At 59.2% G+C, this 18,965-nt stretch overlaps 1 protein-coding gene across 7 annotated transcripts in view; it reads right to left on the reverse strand.

Moving 5' to 3' along the window:
• SPNS3 (SPNS lysolipid transporter 3, sphingosine-1-phosphate (putative)) overlaps nucleotides 1-16,152 on the reverse strand; it is a 29,279-nt gene extending 13,127 nt beyond the window's left edge. The window contains exons 1-9 of one of the 7 annotated variants that reach the window (XM_072821692.1): nucleotides 15,830-16,152; nucleotides 15,493-15,706; nucleotides 12,884-12,949; nucleotides 8,069-8,205; nucleotides 7,423-7,574; nucleotides 6,776-6,842; nucleotides 6,067-6,200; nucleotides 5,172-5,324; nucleotides 1,366-1,555 (exon numbers count right to left, since the gene is read on the reverse strand). In XM_072821692.1, coding sequence (XP_072677793.1) covers nucleotides 1,366-1,555; nucleotides 5,172-5,324; nucleotides 6,067-6,200; nucleotides 6,776-6,842; nucleotides 7,423-7,574; nucleotides 8,069-8,205; nucleotides 12,884-12,949; nucleotides 15,493-15,706; nucleotides 15,830-15,952 — 1,236 coding nt within the window. In that variant the 5' untranslated portion in view covers nucleotides 15,953-16,152. Of the gene's footprint in view, nucleotides 1-1,365; nucleotides 1,556-5,171; nucleotides 5,325-6,051; nucleotides 6,201-6,775; nucleotides 6,843-7,422; nucleotides 7,575-8,068; nucleotides 8,206-12,883; nucleotides 12,950-15,492 lie in introns of all 7 variants that reach the window. The other 6 variants (XM_072821691.1, XM_072821693.1, XM_072821694.1 and 3 more) reach the window with 6 other exon arrangements.
• Nucleotides 16,153-18,965: the final 2,813 nt, after the last annotated feature.

The raw sequence follows: 18,965 nt of genomic DNA on the forward strand, positions 1-18,965 counted from the left end.
CTGCCCACCATCCTGCCCCTTGCCCCTTGCCCCGACCTGCCCCTCGCCATCGCCCCCTCACCATGTCACCCCTTGCCCCTCACCCCGTTGCAGGCCCCCAGAAGGGTTTCTCTGGCTGCTTTGCCGGCCGGGGCGCAATGTCCTTTCCAGATGAGGCATCCGGCCCTGGAGATGGGCCAGGTGGCAGAGGGGGGACAGCTGTGTGCCCAGCGCGCAGCCAAGGAGCCTCTGCCTGGAGCCAGCAGAGAGTGTGGCAGACGCAGAGCTGGCGGGGGTCGGTGCCCAGACATGGAGGGACAGGCCTCCAGGAGCACCCGCCGCTGCAAGGTCAGGTCGATGTTGCCCTGCAGCCTGGATACTGCTCCCACCGTCCTCAGCTCCCCCAGCCAGGATGTCAATGTGCATCCAGGCCTTTATTAGCGCCTACTGTATGCCACGGGGAGGACAGGGTCAGGACAGCATGAAGGACACAGACTCGTGTCGGTTTCGTACGCCCCACGGTCCATGTGGCCCCCTCCAGGCCTCAGTCTTCCAATCTGTGTGCAGGGTGAGATGCGCCCCTCCCCACCCCGGGGCACCGTGAGGCCTCAGGAGCCATCTGTTCGCTGGGGTCTCTGTAGACGCCCCTACGCAGGCCAAACACCCGGGAGGAGCCCCCGCGCCAGCCCTGCCCTCGGGCCTGAAGGAGACCTGTGGTGTCCTGAGCGCCCCAATCCCCGCTGCTAGAGGGGCGCCCTAAGGCCAAAGCACAGGCGCCCGAGAAGCCCCACCCACCCCAGTGGCCGCGCGACCCCACGGTGCGCAGAGCCCAGGCCAGTACCGTGACGTCCCGCGGGAGCGTGGAGTGTTCCAGAAAGGCTGGAGGAGCCGTAGCCTTGGAACCTGGCCACAGACGAGGATTAGGGATGCGGGGCGGAAGGGGCCCCGCAGAGCGCGGGAGGCGCGTGTGACCCCGGCCCGGCCTGGGACGCCTGCCTCTCCTGGGCCGTCACCCTTACCGCGGCGCCCGCACCGCCCGGGACCAGCCCGGGCCCCAGCCCTCGCCTCTAAGCCGGAAAGAACCACCCTCGGCCCCCTGAGCCCCCGGCGCCTCCAGGAACACCCGGTCCCTCGGTCTCCCCCACAAGTGCTAACTGGCCGCGCGGAGGACGCACTTCAAGGTCGCAGAGGCTCGGGCTCAAAACCCCGTTGTGTTCCTTCCCAGCTGTGCTACTCTGGGTAAGCCTCAGTTTACCCGTCTGTAAAACGGGGACGGCAAAGTCCACCTGGAAGGAGTGGTGGACATAACGTGGGGATAGGTGCGGCGTCAGCCCGCATAGACAGGGCCGCCCGCCCGCCCGTCCCCCGTAGGGACCTCGCACTTACGTAGGAGACGGTGAAGGTGGTCCGGGCCAGGAGGAGAGCCAGGTAGAGGCAGGGGGCGGCTGCCAGCAGGCTGCAGGCACACACGAGGGGCTCCGCCCGCGGGTTCACTCTCTTGAACCGCCTCGAGGCCTCTGCCCCCAGGACCACCCCAATGATGCCGGTCACTACGGTGAGGCTCCCGAAAATCAGGCTGATGTGGGAGACAAGAGGGTGCAGCGGTCAGTGCAGGGCTCAGCTCTGTCTTCCTCGTGACCTCACTCCTGGGTCCTCAGGGCCCCGGAACCCCCTGCTTGCCACCCCGTCTTGCCCACTGTGGGGATGGCCCTGGCTGTGGGGGTGACCAGCCCAGCTAGCCTCAGCTCCAGGGACTATCCCCACACTCAGTGTCCCACAGCCCCACAGAAATCTTAACCATCGCACTGCACCCAGACCTGCTCACCTCCTCGTCCCCCTCACTCACAGGATTGTGGGCAAGTGAACCTCAGGTCACTGAACCCCCACCCCACACCTGGCCATCACCTGGCCACCTGGCCCTGTGGTTCCCCTCGGCCCTGCACGCCCCTCAGGTGCCCCATCCTCATGCTGCTTTTCCCTCCTGCCCCTGCCCCTGCCCTACCCTGCCCCTGCCCCTGCTCCTGCCCCTGACTCTGCTCCTGACCCAGCCCCTGCCCCTGCCCCTGCCCCTGCACCCTGCCCCTGCCCTGGCCTTGCCCTGCCCTTGCCCTTGCCCCTGCTCCATCCCCACCCCTACCTCCGCCCCCAGGGAAGGCTATCTGTCCAGAACAAGACCTAGACAGGCCCCCAGAGGCTGCGTTCTCCAGTACAGACCCGAGCATGCCACTGCCCAACCCCCACCTGGACGCTGCAGCAGCCCTTGGGCCCCCACTTCGGCATCCGTCTAAAGGGCTCAGAGGGACACTGACGGCAGCCAGCATGAAGCCCCAAGTAGCCAGGGCCTCGCCCACCCCGGCAGCCCCTGCATGATTCAGGCAAGCCCCCTGCCAGCACCGAGGACCAAACCTGCCACCCCCGTGACGTCCAATCCCCCACCCCCCCTCCAGTTTATAGGGCAGAACGTAGGCCCAGAGAGGGCAGGAACCTGCTGCAGGTCCTGCAGCACCTCACTGGCACAGCCCGGCCTCCTAGCCCCTGCCTACCTGGGTACTCCAGGAACCGCCCCCACACACAGCGTTGCAGACTGTGCAAGGCTCCGGCTCAGCCTACCATGGGTCTCCAGGTCCTGGATGAATGCTTCCTGCCCTGGAGCCCTGGCAGGCCCCGAGACCCCTGTGACCCTTAGGGCTGGTTGTTCAGACAGGGCCACTGCACTGGCCCCTGAGCAGGAGATGTGGCCAGAGGATGGATCCGGTCACCCAGCCACCCAGCCTGCAAGGCCTTCCCAGAATCCGACTCTCAGAGCCAAGAAGATCTATGCTGATCCTCTGCACACCAGACCTGGCAGGCATCTGTCCACCTCCTACTTACGTGCCCCAAGGGGTGGGAAGCTCACTACTGCCTGCGTAGCCCCTTCTGTGTGGGCCAGCTCTGGTGTCAGAGGTTCTCCCAGGGGCTGTGCTGGGATCCTGGGTCCTAGAGCTTCCTTCCCTTGCCGCATCCTCGCCCTGGGGCTCACCCCAACCATGGAGGGTGTGTTAATAGCCAAGGTGGGTATATAACACCAATGCCAGGACCTCCCTCCTACCCTGTGGCAGGCTGAACAACCGCCCCCCCGCCAGGATGTGCATATCCTAATCTCCAGCACCTGCGACTGCTCCCTGGATGGCAGACTTTTTTTTTTTTAAGATTTTATTTATTTATTCAGGAGAGAGACAGAGAGAGAGAGAGAGGCAGAGACACAGGCAGAGGAAGAAGCAGGCTCCATGCAGGGAGCCCGACATGGGACTCCATCCTGGGTCTCCAGGATCAGGCCCTGGGCTGAAGGTGGCGCTAAACCGCTGAGCCATTCGGGCTGCCCTTTTTTTTTTTCTTTAAAAGATTTTATTTATTTATTCATGAGACACACACACACACACAGGGATAGCAGACTTTGTACACATGACTGCGTTCAGGGTCCTGAGGCTGGAGAGGCCCCACTTGTGACCACCATGTCCCGGGAAGAGGGAAACAGAAAGAGGCACCAGAGAACGAGGCAGCTGACCGTGGACACAGCCACAAGCCAAGGAGCAGTGGCAGCCCTGAGGGGAAGGGGCAGGAGAGACGGTCCCCAGAGCCTGGATGGGCGCGCAGCCTCCGGGCCCCTGAGAATACTTGTGTCGCTGTGAGCTCCACGTCTGTGCTGCCTGCCACCCGGGTTCCGTGGAGGAGCTGAGTGGAGCTTCCAGGCTGCTGCGGTTCTGCAGGGCCTCCAGGGCTCCGTCTCACTGGGAGCCCTGGCCAGCAGCACAGCCCCATCAGAGGCACTCCTTCACGCCTTCCCGGCACCTCCCCTGAGCACCTGCTATATACCAGAGGCTGCTCCCAGCTCTCCTCGGGGTGTCCACATGCACCAGCCATTGTAGGTGGCCCTGGACACACCAGGACGTGGTGTCAGGAGTCAGATGGGTTTGAGTCTGGCTCTGCCACTGGGACAGCTCAGGGACCCTTGCTCATCCTCCCTCTCCTCGTGGGTAATGCAGGAATAATGGAGTTTGTTATCCTAAAACCTCAGAGGGGCGTTCAGGTCAAACGCTCTTTGTGGGGCCTGAACTCGCATTAATGTTTCAGAAGTGATGATGGGAAGAGGGAAGAGGCTGCAGGCAGAAGGCCCAGCTCAGGCCAAGGCACAGATGAGTGAGAGGCCATGGGCCACTCCGGAAATCACATGAAGGCTCTCTCTGGGCCAGGGAGAAGGAGGTGGACACCGGTGGATGTAGATGGACTCAGGTGGACGCATGGATGCAGGTGAATGCTGGTGGAAGCAGGTGGACACAGGTGGATGCAGGTGGACACAGGTGGACACAGGTGGATGCACAGATGCAGGTAGATGCAGGTGGACACACGTGGATCCATGGGTGCAGGTGGGTGAAGGTGGATCCAGGTGGACAAAGGTGGATGCATGAATGCAGGTGGATGCAGGTGGAAGTAGGTGGACACAGGTAGGTGCAGGTGGACACGGATGCAGGTGGACACAGGTGAATGCAGGTGGACAAAGGTGGATGTAGGTAGATGCAAGTGAATGCAGGTGGAAGCAGATGGATGCAGGTGGACACAGGCACCTGTGGCGGCACAGATCATGACGCTGAGCCACAGGGCAGGGCAGGAGCCCCGGGAGACCGAGGAGTGAGGTGGAGATAAGGAGGCTGGAGGGTGTGACAGGGTCGGGGTGCAAGGGTGTGGGGCCTGAGCACAGTGCAGGAAGAGGTGGGAATAGGAGCATGTCGCCTTCTGTGAGGCTCTCTCTCCCTCCCCAACATCTTGGCAGCTTCCCCAGGGCTCCTGGCCCCACAGGAGGCAGAGAACATGTGAGGGCACGTGCGAAAGGCTGAGCCCTGGAAGGAAGAAACATCCCAGAGCCTCGATATAAAATGTAGAATGGGCTGACCTCACACTGCAGGTCCCATCACCCCACAGGCCCCACGAGGCCTCGCTCCTCTCCTGAGCACCTTCTGGACCCCCACAGTAGCCCAGGTGCAGGAGGCCTGGGGCCCAGCGGCAGGAGGATGCTCGCCTATGGCCACCCAGATCCCAGGAGCTCAGCCAGAGCTGGAACCCCAGTCCTGGGTTCTTCAGAGACACGGAGCTGTGGGGCTCAGAGCCACCTAGGACCTGACCTGGGCCCAGGGCCCAGGCACCCGCAGGCCCCTCACCTGTCCTGGTTGCTGCACGGGTCCGTTATGCAGGGGAGCTGCAGTCCATGCACCACACGGGCTTCAAACAAGAACTTGGGAACCCAGAAGCTGAGAGCTCCAGTCACAAAGGCCATGGCAGTCACCCCCAGGGTGGACCACACGAAACTCCAGCTGCAAGAGAAGGCGCCCAGCTGAGACCCCCGGCAAAGAGCTGGGGCTGCAGGCCCATGGGCTCCCCCCCACCCCCACTGCTGGACCCTGGCCACTCTGGTGCTCAGGTGCTTGGTAGGCTCAGGTCCCAATCCTCCCCGACGCCCCCCCCCCAGTGGGCCTCCCCCCTCCTCACTGCAGGGCCAGCTCTCCCCATCCCAGAGGGCCTGACACCAGCAGCACAGGCTCCGGGAAGCTGCCCCGCTGCCCTGCTTCCTCCAGGCACCCTCCAGGGTCGCATGGCTCCGTGTCACATCGTGCTGGGTCCTGCCCGCGCCCCATGTTCCCATTAATCATGAGGTCTGGGAGTGCATGGACCACCCCCCAGCCCATGCCTGGAACAGGATGGATACGCTCCCTGAGGCTGGCAGAGGTGACTGATTAACTCCCAGCATCCTCCCGGCAGCCCTGAGAGGATTACATCCATTGAATACATGAGGGGAACAAGGTTCCAAGTCTCAGGTCACTCGGGGATAAGGCAGAATCAGTGCCGCACTGCCTCCCCCTCCCTCCCCTGCAGCCCCTGTGCTGTCACAGGGTGAGGGCAGAGCACCTATGCAGATGAGGGGGAGCTCAGGGGAGGAAGACCCTGAACACTGGGGCAGTCAGGAGGGGTTCCTTGGAGGTGGGGGAGGCAGGTCAGTGGTGCTGGGGCTCACGGGGTTCTTGGGGGGGGGAGGACACTCACTTTGTCCCCAGGTACCTGACATCTTCACACCAGCTGCTCCTCCCGGCCCCCATGGCTGCCTCCTCCTGCTTGTCAGCAGCTCCCCTGGGCGGGTCTGGAACCAGTGTCAGGAGCAGGATCAAGCCTGTGACTTCCAGGCACGGCATGACCTGGGCATAGGGGGTGGGAGGATGGGGGAGGCTCAGGCCACACTGCAGGCCTGTGACTGGGGAGACCTGCGGGCCTGGGGTGGGGCAGGGGGCTCCTTTCTGGGCTGCAGATAACAGAGAGCTTGACCTAGCCTCACCCAGGGGGTTCAGCTCCTCTGAGGAGCAGGGTCCCCTGGGGACTTCCGTTAACATGTCCCGTGGGCACTACTCCTTGGGGCCCGCAGGCTGGCAGCTAAGGACCGGAGCCTGAGCAGCCACTCAGCACATCCACCCGTGGGACCAGTTCTGCCCTGGGATGTTCTCAGCCCCAGCCACCCCCCTAGATTCCAGAGGAAGCACGTGTTCCCCCGCCCCACGTTACAAGCCACTTTCTGGAGCTCCCCAGGCTCGGGAGCCCCGAGGCCAGCCTCTGACCAGGGACGCGACCTCCACGGCTCATGTTCTGCCGGGTTTCTGAAGCTGCCAATGCCTGACCACCCCCGTGGCGCCAGCTCCCCTGCCAAGTGGCTAAGGTCACCGGAGGCTGGAAAGCCCCTGCTGGCCCCGGCGATGGGGGGGTGGGAGGCTGGACTCACTCGGAAGGTCCAACGCCAGTCCCCAGTCAGCTGCAACACGGCCGACCCCAGCACATAGCCCAGGCCACTGCGACAGAGGGGCATGGGGCACAGTCAGTGGGGGGGGGGGGGGGTAGGCCCAAGGTTATGGGGCCCAGCCCATGCCGGTACACTCCCCCCCCAGGACCCGACTCTTTGCTGCTCACAGTCCCATCACGGGAAAAGTGAGCCACGTGAGGCCCAGATGTCCACTGCCCTTGGTCAAGTCACTGGTGACCTTTGGCTGTGGGCCCACCAGCACTGCCCGCTGCCGCCCTCTGTGAGGACCCAGGGCCCCGGGCCTGAGTCAGGCGGTTCCAGGAAGCCTGGATCAGAGTCAGGGGCCAGGCTCTAAACCCCACGCTGATCCACCCACCTGCCCCCTGGCCGCCTGGCCCTCCACACACATGTCCCCGCACAGCCCTTCTCAAGGGTCCTCAGGTAGAGGGAGCACCCTGACACAGCCATTGGCTGGTGTCCTCCCCCACCCTTACAGAGAAGGAAACTGAGGCCCAGAGAGCCCAAGGGGGTTGCTGAGGAAAGAGGAGGGCTGGGATTCAAGTCCTATCCCCTGGCTCCTTTGGCCCTCAGGTCTACCAGCTTAGGACATGGGTTCTGGGGATACCAACCTTCCAACAGGGATAAAGATGTAGAAGATGGCCAGCACCCGGGTCCGCTGGTCCCTCACAAAGAGGTCTCCCAGGACGGTGGGCGCGATGGTGGAGTAGCTGGCGGAGCCCATGCCCACCACTCCCCGGGACAGGAAGAAGAGCCAGGAATGCTGGGTACACAGGCACATGACCCCAGTGAGTACCGAGGTCACCCAGGGGGCAAGGACAGGAGGTTGTGTCAGAGGCTGAGCTCCGGATGACACATGCCCCCAGGGGACGAGGTGGGGTCAGGACTAAGGACCCCTGGCCGTCCCCCAGGCCAGGTCCCTGACATCACAAGGGTGCCCCCTGCTGGTGCCACAGCCACCGCCAGCCCCAGGCCCAGGGGAGCCCTCTTCCTGGGCCTCTCACCTCTGCCAGCCAGGCCAGCTCCTCCAGAGAGTGGAGGTCACCCCCAAGCCCCCCAGGCAGCCACAGGGGTTCAGGAGAGGAAGGTTCCCGATGAGAGCATTTAGGGGGTCCTCTCGGGGCCCTGGAAGGCACCCCTGCAGCCTGCCTGGAGCCCCGAGGGGATGGAGGCAGGCCATGCACCTTCCCCAGGGAGCCAGCAGGGCAGGGGGTGGGGGCAGGTCCCTGGAGGCCTTGCAGGGGTGAGGGCACCTACCTGGGGGGAGATGAAGGAGCCGGAGAGGCCCGCACCTGACCAGAGCAGGATCCCAAAACTCAGCGTGGCTTTGCGGCTGTGCCGGTCACCCAGATAGCCAAACACAGGTGCGGACAGCAGCAGGCAGCAGATGAAGACTGGAGGGATCAGGCAAGACCACATGCATTCTCTGCCCAGGTGGGTGGGCAGGCAGCCCGCAGCCCACACACAGGATGGGCTCCAAAGCCATAGGCTGGCACCCGGCGGTGGGTGGAAGCCAGGGGGAGATCAGGTAAGGTGACCCCCCCATGCCCCTAACACATAACCCAATGCCCAGAATCAGGGGGACTGGGGAGGGGACGGGGGGCTGGGCTTGCTCATGTGCCCCCTGGACCTGCGAACTCCACCCCTCTGAGCCTCCCCTGGCTTGTCTGGGAGGCTGTGATGCAGAAGTGAAGGTGGAGCCCAGCTTGGGGCTGTGCGTGGGGTAGAGTGTGGCGCTGACAGTGGGGCAAAACATGTGGTAGAGCATGGGGCAGGCCATGGGGTCGTGCATGGAGCCATGCGTGGAGCAAAGTGTGGGGCCGAGCGTGGGCCGGCTCATGGGGCAGAGCATGGAGTAGAGCATGGCAGCCCATGGGGCCGCGCATGAGGCTGGGCATAGGGCAGGGCCTGGGGCAGAGTGAGGGGCAGCCCGTGGGGTTGCACAGGCGGCCGCGCAGGGGCCCTGTCTTCACAGAACGTGTCCCTCCCCACGCCCGGCCCGGGCTGGTCTGGTTTTGCCGTCACGTCCCTGCTGGGGGCAGAGGGAGGTGGGACGCGGCCCAGCAGGATTTAGAGAGAGGGGATTGGTTCTTCCAAGTAGGTAAAACCTTCCTCCGGCGCTGTCAGATGTGTCTCCCGTTTGTACAGTGAGCCCTCGGAAGTGGCGGCTGGATTAAGGAAAACGTCCGCGACCCCGTAGGGACAACAGAGCTGCATGTTAGTGCGCGACTCTGCCCCCCGCACCAGGCCCGCGGCTCCGGTTCCTCCCCGGAGAGCGTCCACGCCCGCGGCAGGTGGAGGGAGGCGGCCCGGACCCGCCTCCAGCAGAGACCCCGCCCCACGCCAGTGTCCATTCGCTGGGCGCCGATGATGGACACTGCCTGAGCCTATGGGCGCCCAGACTCCTCCCATCTCGGGCCCCAGCCCCGCCCCTCCTCGCCCCCTCCAGTATTGGGCTGAGCCACAGGCGGTGGCAGAAATTAGGCCAGTTTTGACCTACAAAACACTGGCAATTTAATATGGTTCGACCTAATACTCCGCAGAGAATGGTCTTTGGTGTCAGCGGCATTTAGAATTTTAATAGCTACCGCCTAAGTAGGCCTCGAGAAGGCTGTGCCCATTTACACTTGCGCAGAGGTACGTGCCAGCTGCCTTGCTGACATTTGATATGATCAATCATATTATTTTTGTTCACTTAACGGCTGGACAGCAGACGGTGTCTCGCTGATGTTTTAATCTGCATCGCCCTTATGTCCAGCGAGGCTGAGCAGAAGTTCCTGTTCTCACATCCTCTGCCCATTTTCTGTGGGGCCCCTTGTTTGCAAATCGTTTCTCACGGTCCCTTATATTTGTTTTAAGGATTTAAAAATGTAAATCCTGGAACTGAACTCCCTGGGCTCACATCCTGACCCAAAGACTGCCTGGCTGCGTGACCCTGGGGCAAATTCCTTAACTCTTCTGTTCCCCTTAAATCGATGATATCATAAGATAGTAACTGTGTTTCCCACAGAAGGTTATGGAGAAGACAAATTAAATAAAGCATATAAAAGGCAGGGACTAGCTTTATGTAAATGCTTAAATGTAATCCATAGTTGTTACTAACTGCATTTAGAGTTTCAAGCACGGTCATACAAAATGTGCTCTAAATGTATCAATCTTCCTCTGGTAGGGGACTGTTTCTTGTCTTTTTTTTTTTTTTTTTAAGATTTTATTTATTTATTCATGAGAGACACAGAGAGAGGCAGAGACAAAGGGAGAGGGAGAAGCAGGCTCCCAGCAGGGAGCCCGATGTTGGACTCGATCTCAGGACCCCAGGGTCACGACCTGAGCCGAAGGCAGACGCTTGACCACTGAGCCACCCAGGCGCCCTGTCTTATCTTCTTAACACATATCCTCTACACCCAAAGGTCATAAAAATATTTCCCTAAATCTTCTAATACTTTTATGAGATTTGGGGCAGGGATTCTTTATAGGATGAAACAACTTAGCCCTCAGACGCCCTGAGATGGAGAAACCTACCCCCAAGGGGAAGGCACACACACCCACATGCACTCCTTTGCTCCCGGCAGCTCCAGATTCAGAGGACATCTGTGACACAGTGGGAGGAAGGAAGGAGCAGCAGGTGCAGAGAGGACTCTACAGATAGCTGTGTGACCTTCAGCAAGCCCAGAGCCTCTCTGTGCCTCAAGTGTGTCATGGGTTAAACCGGAACAAGAGTGATCCCTGCCCCGAGAGGTTGTTGTGAAGGGTAAAGGAGTGATTACAGAGCACCTGAGACAGTGTCTGGCACATGGTAAAGGCCACATCAGTGTTGGTTTTATTTTTTATTTTTTCAGTGTTGGTTTTAAATATTATCCATTAACGGACCGACTGTGGCACCTCCCTGTCCCATTGGAAGGAGGGTTCTGACCACAGCTAACCCTGCCCTCTGCCCCACTCTAAACTTAGCCAAGCCCTTCCCTGTGGATAAACTGCTGGGTCTTAGGACCATGGCACAGTGACCCAGGAAGGTGAAGCCTCTCCCGAGGTCATCGACACCGGGCAGAGCCGGGTCACCAGGTCTCCAACACCCCCACACTGTCCACACTACCCTCTGGGCAGCTTCACAGCATCCATTCTCCCTTCGCCCACTCTACACCCAGCCACACACACGCACACGCTGCTCCCTCCACGGCATTTCATTTCCGGGGGCCTTGCAGCAATGATGCAGCTGAGGTGGAAACTGGGGAACGGGGACCATGACTCAACCACCGTTATCTGTTGGTGGAGATTGGATGGTCAGCACCCACTGCTGGCCTCAGCTCTGAGACAAGAGCAGTTGGGAAAGACCTGTGGTCATTTGGTACTTCAAGAACGAAGATTATGGAACTATGTCACCCTTCCCGTGTTTTCAGTTGACATTTAAAAGGTTTTCATCTTGGGGATCCCTGGGTAGCTCAGTGGTTTAGTGCCTGCCTCTGCCTCACATCGTGATCCTGGGGTCCTGGGATTGAGTCCCGCATCAGGCTCCCCACAGGGAGCCTACTTCTCTCTCTGCCTGTGTCTCTGCCTCTCTCTCTCTCTGTGTCTCTCATGAATAAATAAAATATTTAAAGAAAAAAATTTTTAAGAAGTTTTATCCTAAGTTTAAATAGTTGCAAAGGATGCAATTTCCATCATTATTGTATTTTTTCTAACTATAGTTTCATCCACATCCTTGGGGCTGCAGATCACATTCACTCCATTTATGGAAATGTCTCTAATGAGTAAAACCAGTTCTTATTTGCCAAATCAATCCAACAAATCAGACCGATCGCCGGGAAGAAAGATGTTACAAAGCTGACATCTGTTTTTTGTTGTTGTTGTTGTTTGTTTTGTTTTGTTTTGTTTTTACTTGAAATAAACCTCTTGACACCCACCCCTGAGACAACATCTCATTTCTGAATTCTAACTCATAGATAAATAGTGGACTGTCACAGCAGCAGGACAGCCCGATAAGGCCTGGCCCGTTGCGGAGGGTTTGCGGCCTGGAGGAAACACCCCTTGGGTTTCTATGGACTGTCTCTGCCTGGCTCCCCCGCAGATGCCAAGCATCCGCGAGGGATCCCCTCTGTCTGGAGCCTGGGCTTGCACACCCCAGGGCAGGGCAGCAAAGAAGAGGAGGTGGGAAGAACTAAAGGCTTTTTCCCAGGCAGGTCCCTTTTAAGAAAGAAAATGCAGGGGATCCCTGGGTGGCTCAGCGGTTTAGCGGCTGCCTTCGGACCAGGGCATGATCCTGGAGTCCCAGGATCTAGTCCCACATTGGGTTCCCTGCATGGAGCCTGCTTCTCCCTCTGCCTCTCTGCCCCTCTCTCTTTCTCTGTGTCTCTTATGAATAAATAAATAAAATCTTTAAAAAAATAAGAAAGAAAACACAGGCTGGAGTGTGTGTAAGTGGATTCCCTCAGAACTCTGCTCAAGTGGCTTCTAGAATGTTGTTTGTTTCCCCAGGCCCCGCCCCCCCCCCCAGGATAAGAGGCTCCTTCCAAGGTGCTGGGGGTAGCAGACTGTTGGGGAGACCCGCACAGAGGACCCGCCCACATGCTCAGTACACGTGGGTGTGCACAGGTGCGTGCATGACCTCGGGGCAGGAGGGATGGCTGATCTCCACCCCGCTGGACTGTAGGCCCCATGGGTCCCAACCCCGTGTGAACCCGTGTGGGAAGTACAGGTCTGTCTGTGTTCCGGGGGCCAGGTTTTTCAGGTCAGGGCTTCTTGGCCCCTGTCAGCCACAGGTGCCAGCGGAGCTGAGCAGGGACGAGTGGCCCCCGCCAGCCCCGCCGCCATGATCTGGGGCTCAGAAGCCTCTCCCAGTCCCATGGCCCTGCTCCTGCCACAGCATCTACACTCCAACCCGAAGGGCCTGCCCAGGGCCGAGCTCTCCCCTCCTCTGACACCCAGCGGCCCTCACCCCCGACAGCACATGCCCTCTGTGCCCCTCCTCCATGCCAGGGGATGCACCTGGCCCCCAGCCCCAGCAGCCCCAACTGGACATGGAGCGGGACCCCAGCATGAGCCTGGGCCCCAGCTCCAGGGTGAGGAGTCTCTCCTTACCCGTTTGAAGCAAACCGGCATTGCTATCACTGATGTGAAAAAAGTTCTGTACATCCAGCAGCACGCCTGCGGACAGACGGACAGCACTCAGGAGATGGGAGGTAGCCTCCTGGGGCTCTAAGAGCAGCTGCCCCCCATTTGGGACAGGGTCCCGCTGACCAGCACAGGGTGTGCCTCTGGGGCCCACATTCTCTGCCCCCCCTACTCTCGCACGGGGAGCCTGCACACAGACATTGGGACACATCAACACACACAGACACACAGACCCCAGAGGCCCAAACATGTGCCCACCGTCCTGGACAGGCATCACCCCAGGACCTACGGATCCACAGACATGCACACAGATGGGCCTGCCCAGGGAAGTAGCCTCATGGAGGCACAAATACACCCTCTTGCGAGAGCCCCCACACCACAGCCTTGCCTGCATATGCACACAAGCCAGGCTCCTGCTCACACCATCACTAGAGCAATATAGTCTGCAGAGCTGCATAGTGTGCAGCTCACTCAGACTACGGTGTTAGTGGAGGTCCCTGGGACAATGCAACTCTGCAGCACAGCTCAGAGACACACTCCAGACATTCATGGGTGGATGTTCATGGACTCACAAAGATGTACGTGCCCTGGGCTGCACATGTGCACACAGGTGTGCTCTTCCAGGGTCTTCAGCACACAGACACCATGGTGCCCACAGGGGCTGCAGAGACAGGTCCCCTGGGGTCCAGCCCCAGCCTCGCCTCCCTGAGGGTGGCAGGCTCTTGCTCCACACCAGCTGGGCCTCCAAAGTCCCCCCAGGATCTTCCCAGGCCATAGGCCAAGGCAGCAGGCACTCAGCCTAACACACAGAGGACACAGGCCTGGACACCTGACTCTGCTCCCCAAAGTCCCCCCAGCCCCTGGCAGCACTTCAGAAAGGGTTAGTCAGAGTGAGGCACCTGCTTATCTGAACTGTGGGGCTCAGACCCTGTCATTAAGAGCAGAAGAGCAGAAGCAACTGTTCAATTATGAGCGAGCAGAGGGCCTCTGAGCTGGGCCCTAGGGTTGTCCCCCTGGGTGGCAGGGACTGTCTGCATTCCCCAACACAGATGAGGAAGCAGAGGCTCCAGCCATACCCACAGGCGTGCTGCTGGGATTGGGGAAACAGGACGGGGGTCCCAGCTTGAGGCAGCGCCCCCCTCCCCCAGCACAGGGGACCTGGGGACATCACAGAGGGGAAGAAGCCCCCACAGCCACACCTCAGAGACCCGCCTGCAGGCCAGGATTGGCCAGGGAATCTGAGAGGCAAAGTAAGAGATTTTTGTTCAGGTGTTTGGTTTGGGCCTGAATGCACAGCATCCAGCAGCCTGTGGGGCTTTCCTTCCCTTTTCACGTTTCTAATGACACGAATAAGACCCATTTGCTGTAGAGAAAAGAAATAAACATAAGCAAAGTAAAGAGCTCCACAGAAATCCTGTAGGCTCACAGGCATCTTCCCTCCTTGGGAGGGAGGACTGGTCGGGTGCTCCCTGTGCCCGGGCTTCCCCTTGCCCCTGGAGCCGGCCTCCTCCGGCCTCCTCTGGCCCCCTTCTCCCCAGAGCACTCTAGCCGCTCTGCAAACCGCCTGCCTCTTGCAGCCCCAGGTGCTCGCACCTCTCTAGCCTTGTTCATCCAAGAGAGCACCCTTGGCCTGGCTTTCCCCCGGGGCGAGGAAGTCCCAACAGGAGAGGGCCTCCTGGGCCTGCTTTGCCCGGCCTCTGTACTGCTTTTCCCTGGGCCCAGGCCTGGTTCGCTGTCTCATCCTGCTTATACTGACTGTGGTCCCCACCCCAGAAACACTGTGTGTGGCTCCCGTTGTCTGAACAGAGAGCCCAGGCCTCAGCCCAGCAGCCACAAAGCCTGGGGTCCACCCCAGAGACCCCTGCTCTCTACCCGCTGGTCACCTCTGCCCGGAGCCCACACTTCCACCCGTGCCCCTGGGCCTGCACGGAGCCCTCACCCTGAGCCCTCCCCTCACTCCGCCTCCCACCTTCCACACCCAACCCCTGCACCCCTGTTCCGAGTTCCTCCAGAACCTCAGCCACCGTCCTGGGGCTGCCCGGCTTGCATCCAGCCCACTCCATCCTGTGGCAGAATGTTCCTGGGTCCCCGCGAGCCACCAGGTTGGACTCGAGGCCACAGCTCTAAATCACGGGGGTCCTGCCCCAGGGCTGCTGCACATGCCTGCAGACCCCCCCAGGCCAGCCTGCGCTCCCCTCTGCCCCACCAGCCAGGCATTCCCGAGCTCAGGAAACTGCAGACCGACAAACACGTCCCCACCCCCCCACCCCTGTCTCCAGGCCCACAGGTCACGTTTGTTCAGTCGACCCCGAATGAATCAGCAATGAAGAGAGGGGAGAGTTAAATCTTGAATGAAAGAATGAATGAATGAGTTAGTGAATGTGTGAGTAACAAGAATGGGGCACGTTGAGCCCTGGGCCTCCAGGAAGGAAGTCGGAATGTGCAAGGTTTGCACACAGCACTGCCCCAGAAGCACCCGGCGAGCTATTTCTGGGCCAGGCCCCTGCACGCCATGCCTCAGACAGCCGGGCTCGCAGAGCTCCAGCCGCCCCCCCACACACACCAAGTGCCCACACCTGCCTGCTCCTGCGGCTGGGGGCCCCCCGGGGGCTGGCTGGAGAACTCCACCTCCCTCTGCGGGGCTTGGCTGGAACTCCCCCAGGGGTGAGAAGATGGTTTGCAGGACAGAGGCCGCCATCCAGGGTATGCTGTGTGCAGCAGGACGGGGCTGGTGGCAGTAGGACGGCCCGTGAAGGGAGCAGGTGCTTCCCCGGTGCATCCCCTCCTCACCTGCAACGATGAACCAGTTCATGTAGTTCAGCAGGTTGATGTAGCAGAGCACAGCAGCAGCCACGCACGCCCTCCAGCGGGGCAGGCTCCAGGGGGTGGATGCGGTGGGAGGGGGACACTGACCTGGCCCCGAGCCCCCCAAGGGCCCACCCGGCCCTGGCTCCCCGCACTCTGTTGACATGCCCCAGCCTCGCAGCCCAAGCTCCTGTCCTGGGACAGAGGCACATCGGCTCTGCACCGAGTCATTTCCTGTGGGATCTCCACCTCCCGACCTCACAGTGGCGGCCCTAACTGCTGAGCGTCTTCTTGCAGGTTCCTCTGCGCCCACTGCAGGCTGGCTGCCGAGGTTGCACCACCCCAGGCTCTGGAGCCCACGGGGGGCCCTCTCTGGGTGACCAGACACAAGGGGCCCTGGACCTCGTCTGCGGCTTCCTCAGTGGCTGCTGTGAGGAAGAGAAGCTTCGGGGGACAGGAAATGAGCTGAGTGTCTCCAAGAGAGGGTCTGGCCACCCACACAAGAGGCAGGCTGTGGGTGCAGGACGTGAGGCCAGTCAGATCAGGAAGGCTGGGTGCCAGCAGCAAGGGCAGCACCTGCTCGGTCTGGCGCCCCACCTGGGGAGCTGCGGAAGTGGAAGGGTTGCGCACAGGAGGACTCGGATCCAAAATCCAGGGGCTGATCTTGGTGAGGGGCAAGATACTGGCCTGGTCTCAAAGCATCTGCTGACAGAATGCTTACTGGCAGTGGCATTGGGGGCAGTAACCACACAGTAGAGCAATCGGGCAACGTCTAGACCAAGGATTAAAATAAACCAGCAAGGGCAGCAGGTGTTGTGCGTCCTCCGGAGGCTCTGAGCTGGCCACATGTCACCTAGGCAGGGTTCCAGTCAGAGATGCACCACCCAGATCTGATAGAAAGCATCAGACACACCCAAATTGAGAGATGCTATTTTTTTTTTAAGATTTTATGTATTTATTTGGTGGGGGTGGGGAGGTGGAGAGCACCAGCAGGGGGTGGAGGGGATCTCTACACTGAGCAGAGCTTGATCCCAAGACCCTGAGATCATGACCTGAGCTGAAATCAAGAGTCGGACGCTTCACCTACTAAAACCACCCAGATACCCCTTCAAGAAACTGTATTATTCAGAAATATCAAAGTCCTTTTTTTAAATCTTTTTTTTAATTTTTTTTTAAATTTTTATTTATTTATGATAGTCACACAGAGAGAGAGAGAGAGAGAGAGACATAGGCAGAGGGAGAAGCAGGCTCCATGCACCGGGAGCCCGATGTGGGATTCGATCCTGGGTCTCCAGGATCGCGCCCTGGGCCAAAGGCAGGCGCTAAACCGCTGCGCCACCCAGGGATCCCAGAAATATCAAAGTCCTAAAAGACTAAGGAAGACCCAGGGATTGTTTCAGAGATGGAAGAGCTGTGATTCTTTAGCTCAATGTGGGCCGCAGACTGGATCGCAAGCTAGAGGGAAACACGTGTTACTAGATCAACTGGTAAGGTTGGAATGCGGACGGTAGACCTGGAAGACTGAGGTTGACGACAGTAACGCGGCTGCGTAGATGAAGCCCTCATACTGAAATATATAAGGGTCACGGGTCACCGTATTTGCATCTGACCCTCAAGTAGTTCAGGGGAGAAAAAACTAGAGACAGTACAAGAGCAAATGGGGCAAGACATGAAGAGTGGAGGAGAAAGTCTTCAGGTAAAGACTGTGTGGGTGTCCCTCTACCATATTGTCATTTTTCTGTAAGTTGGAAATTATTTCAAAATAAAAAGACAAAGCACAAAACGACAAACCACCCAATTAAAAATAGGCAGCGGCCTTGAGTAGATGTTTCTGCGAAGATGTGCAAATGGCCACCATGTGCTTGAAGGGCTGCTCACCATCACTGGTCACTAAGGGAACGCAGATCAAAACCACAGCAAAGACAGGCTCAGTGGTGACTTTCCACACATTCTTCCTGGACTAGAACAAGAAGAGATGCTTTGCCTCCCGAAAAAAATAACACGAGAAACCAGTTCATCTGCACTAAGATGACTAGAATTAAAAACTTTTTAAATTAAAACAAAACAAAACAAAACACAGATAACAAGTTTGGTGAGGATGTGGGGAGACATTGACACCCTCATACATGCTGGTGGGGACACAATATTTCAGCCTCCATGCAGAACAGGGCAGGTGTCCCCCGAGAGGTCAAACTCAGAATTACACCCCCACCAGCAATTCCTCTCAGAGGTGTATACCCAGAACGGCCGAAAACCGGGAGTCAGCAAATACTTGTGTGTGGATGTCAATAGAAGCACATTGGCCATTGCCCAGCGGTGGAAACAACTTGAAAGCCATCAACTGGTAAATAGGCAAAACAGGGCAAACTTGGGTCCCCTTGCTCTTCAGGACTTTTGTACTCTATCATCCTATAAACTCTATTATCGCTCAATAAACTGTGCTTTGCTGCCCACCAAAAGCAAAACAAAACAAAACAACAACAACAAAAACCCGGCAAAGCAAATGCAGGGTGTGCATGCCACAGGATATCATTCAGGCACAGAATGGGTTGGGGTCCATGCTATACCTGCTGACCCTCAAAACATCATGCTACATGACAGACGCCACACACTCTGTATGGTTCCACTTATACAGAATATCTCCAATGGTTAAGTCCGTAGAAACAGGACGCAGATGCGTGGTCACCAGGGGCTGGAGGGAGCAGGAAACCCCATGGTTGGGGTTTCCTCCGGGCCAATGGGAACAAAGCCGGAGCCCAGGAGGGCAATACCATCAGGGATGTTTGGGTAAGCAGTTGGGCACCAATGCTGCATAGGCACCAGCACCACACATCCCTCCCTGGGCCTCAGCCTCCCTTGTTGGAACATGAGTGGTCACGGTGGTGGGCGATTGGAGGTCACGGTGGAGGGCGATTGGAAAGCCCTAGAAGGTCCACCTAGCTACCCAGTCAGTGTGCAAGTCTGTCTCTTGGCTGCACTGCAGACTCCTTCCGGAGTCCCAGAGCTGACCCCAGTCATTTCCCAGTGGCCACCAGGCAGGTACTATCACCTTCAGGCCTACCATGCAGGAGCCAGGACCCAAAAGTCCTGCTTCTCAAGAACAGAGGCATTTCCACGCGCCCACTGACAGGAAACACCGCTGTTCGATGTATGGGAGAGAACTGTGTGCCTGACCTGCAGCCCCCAGTCCCAGGGAGGGGCTGCATTGGCACATGCTGGCTGCGTACCTTTGACCACCCCGTGC

This window comes from Canis lupus, chromosome 3 (genome assembly GCF_048164855.1).
Source record: "Canis lupus baileyi chromosome 3, mCanLup2.hap1, whole genome shotgun sequence".
Lineage (NCBI taxonomy): Eukaryota > Metazoa > Chordata > Mammalia > Carnivora > Canidae > Canis > Canis lupus.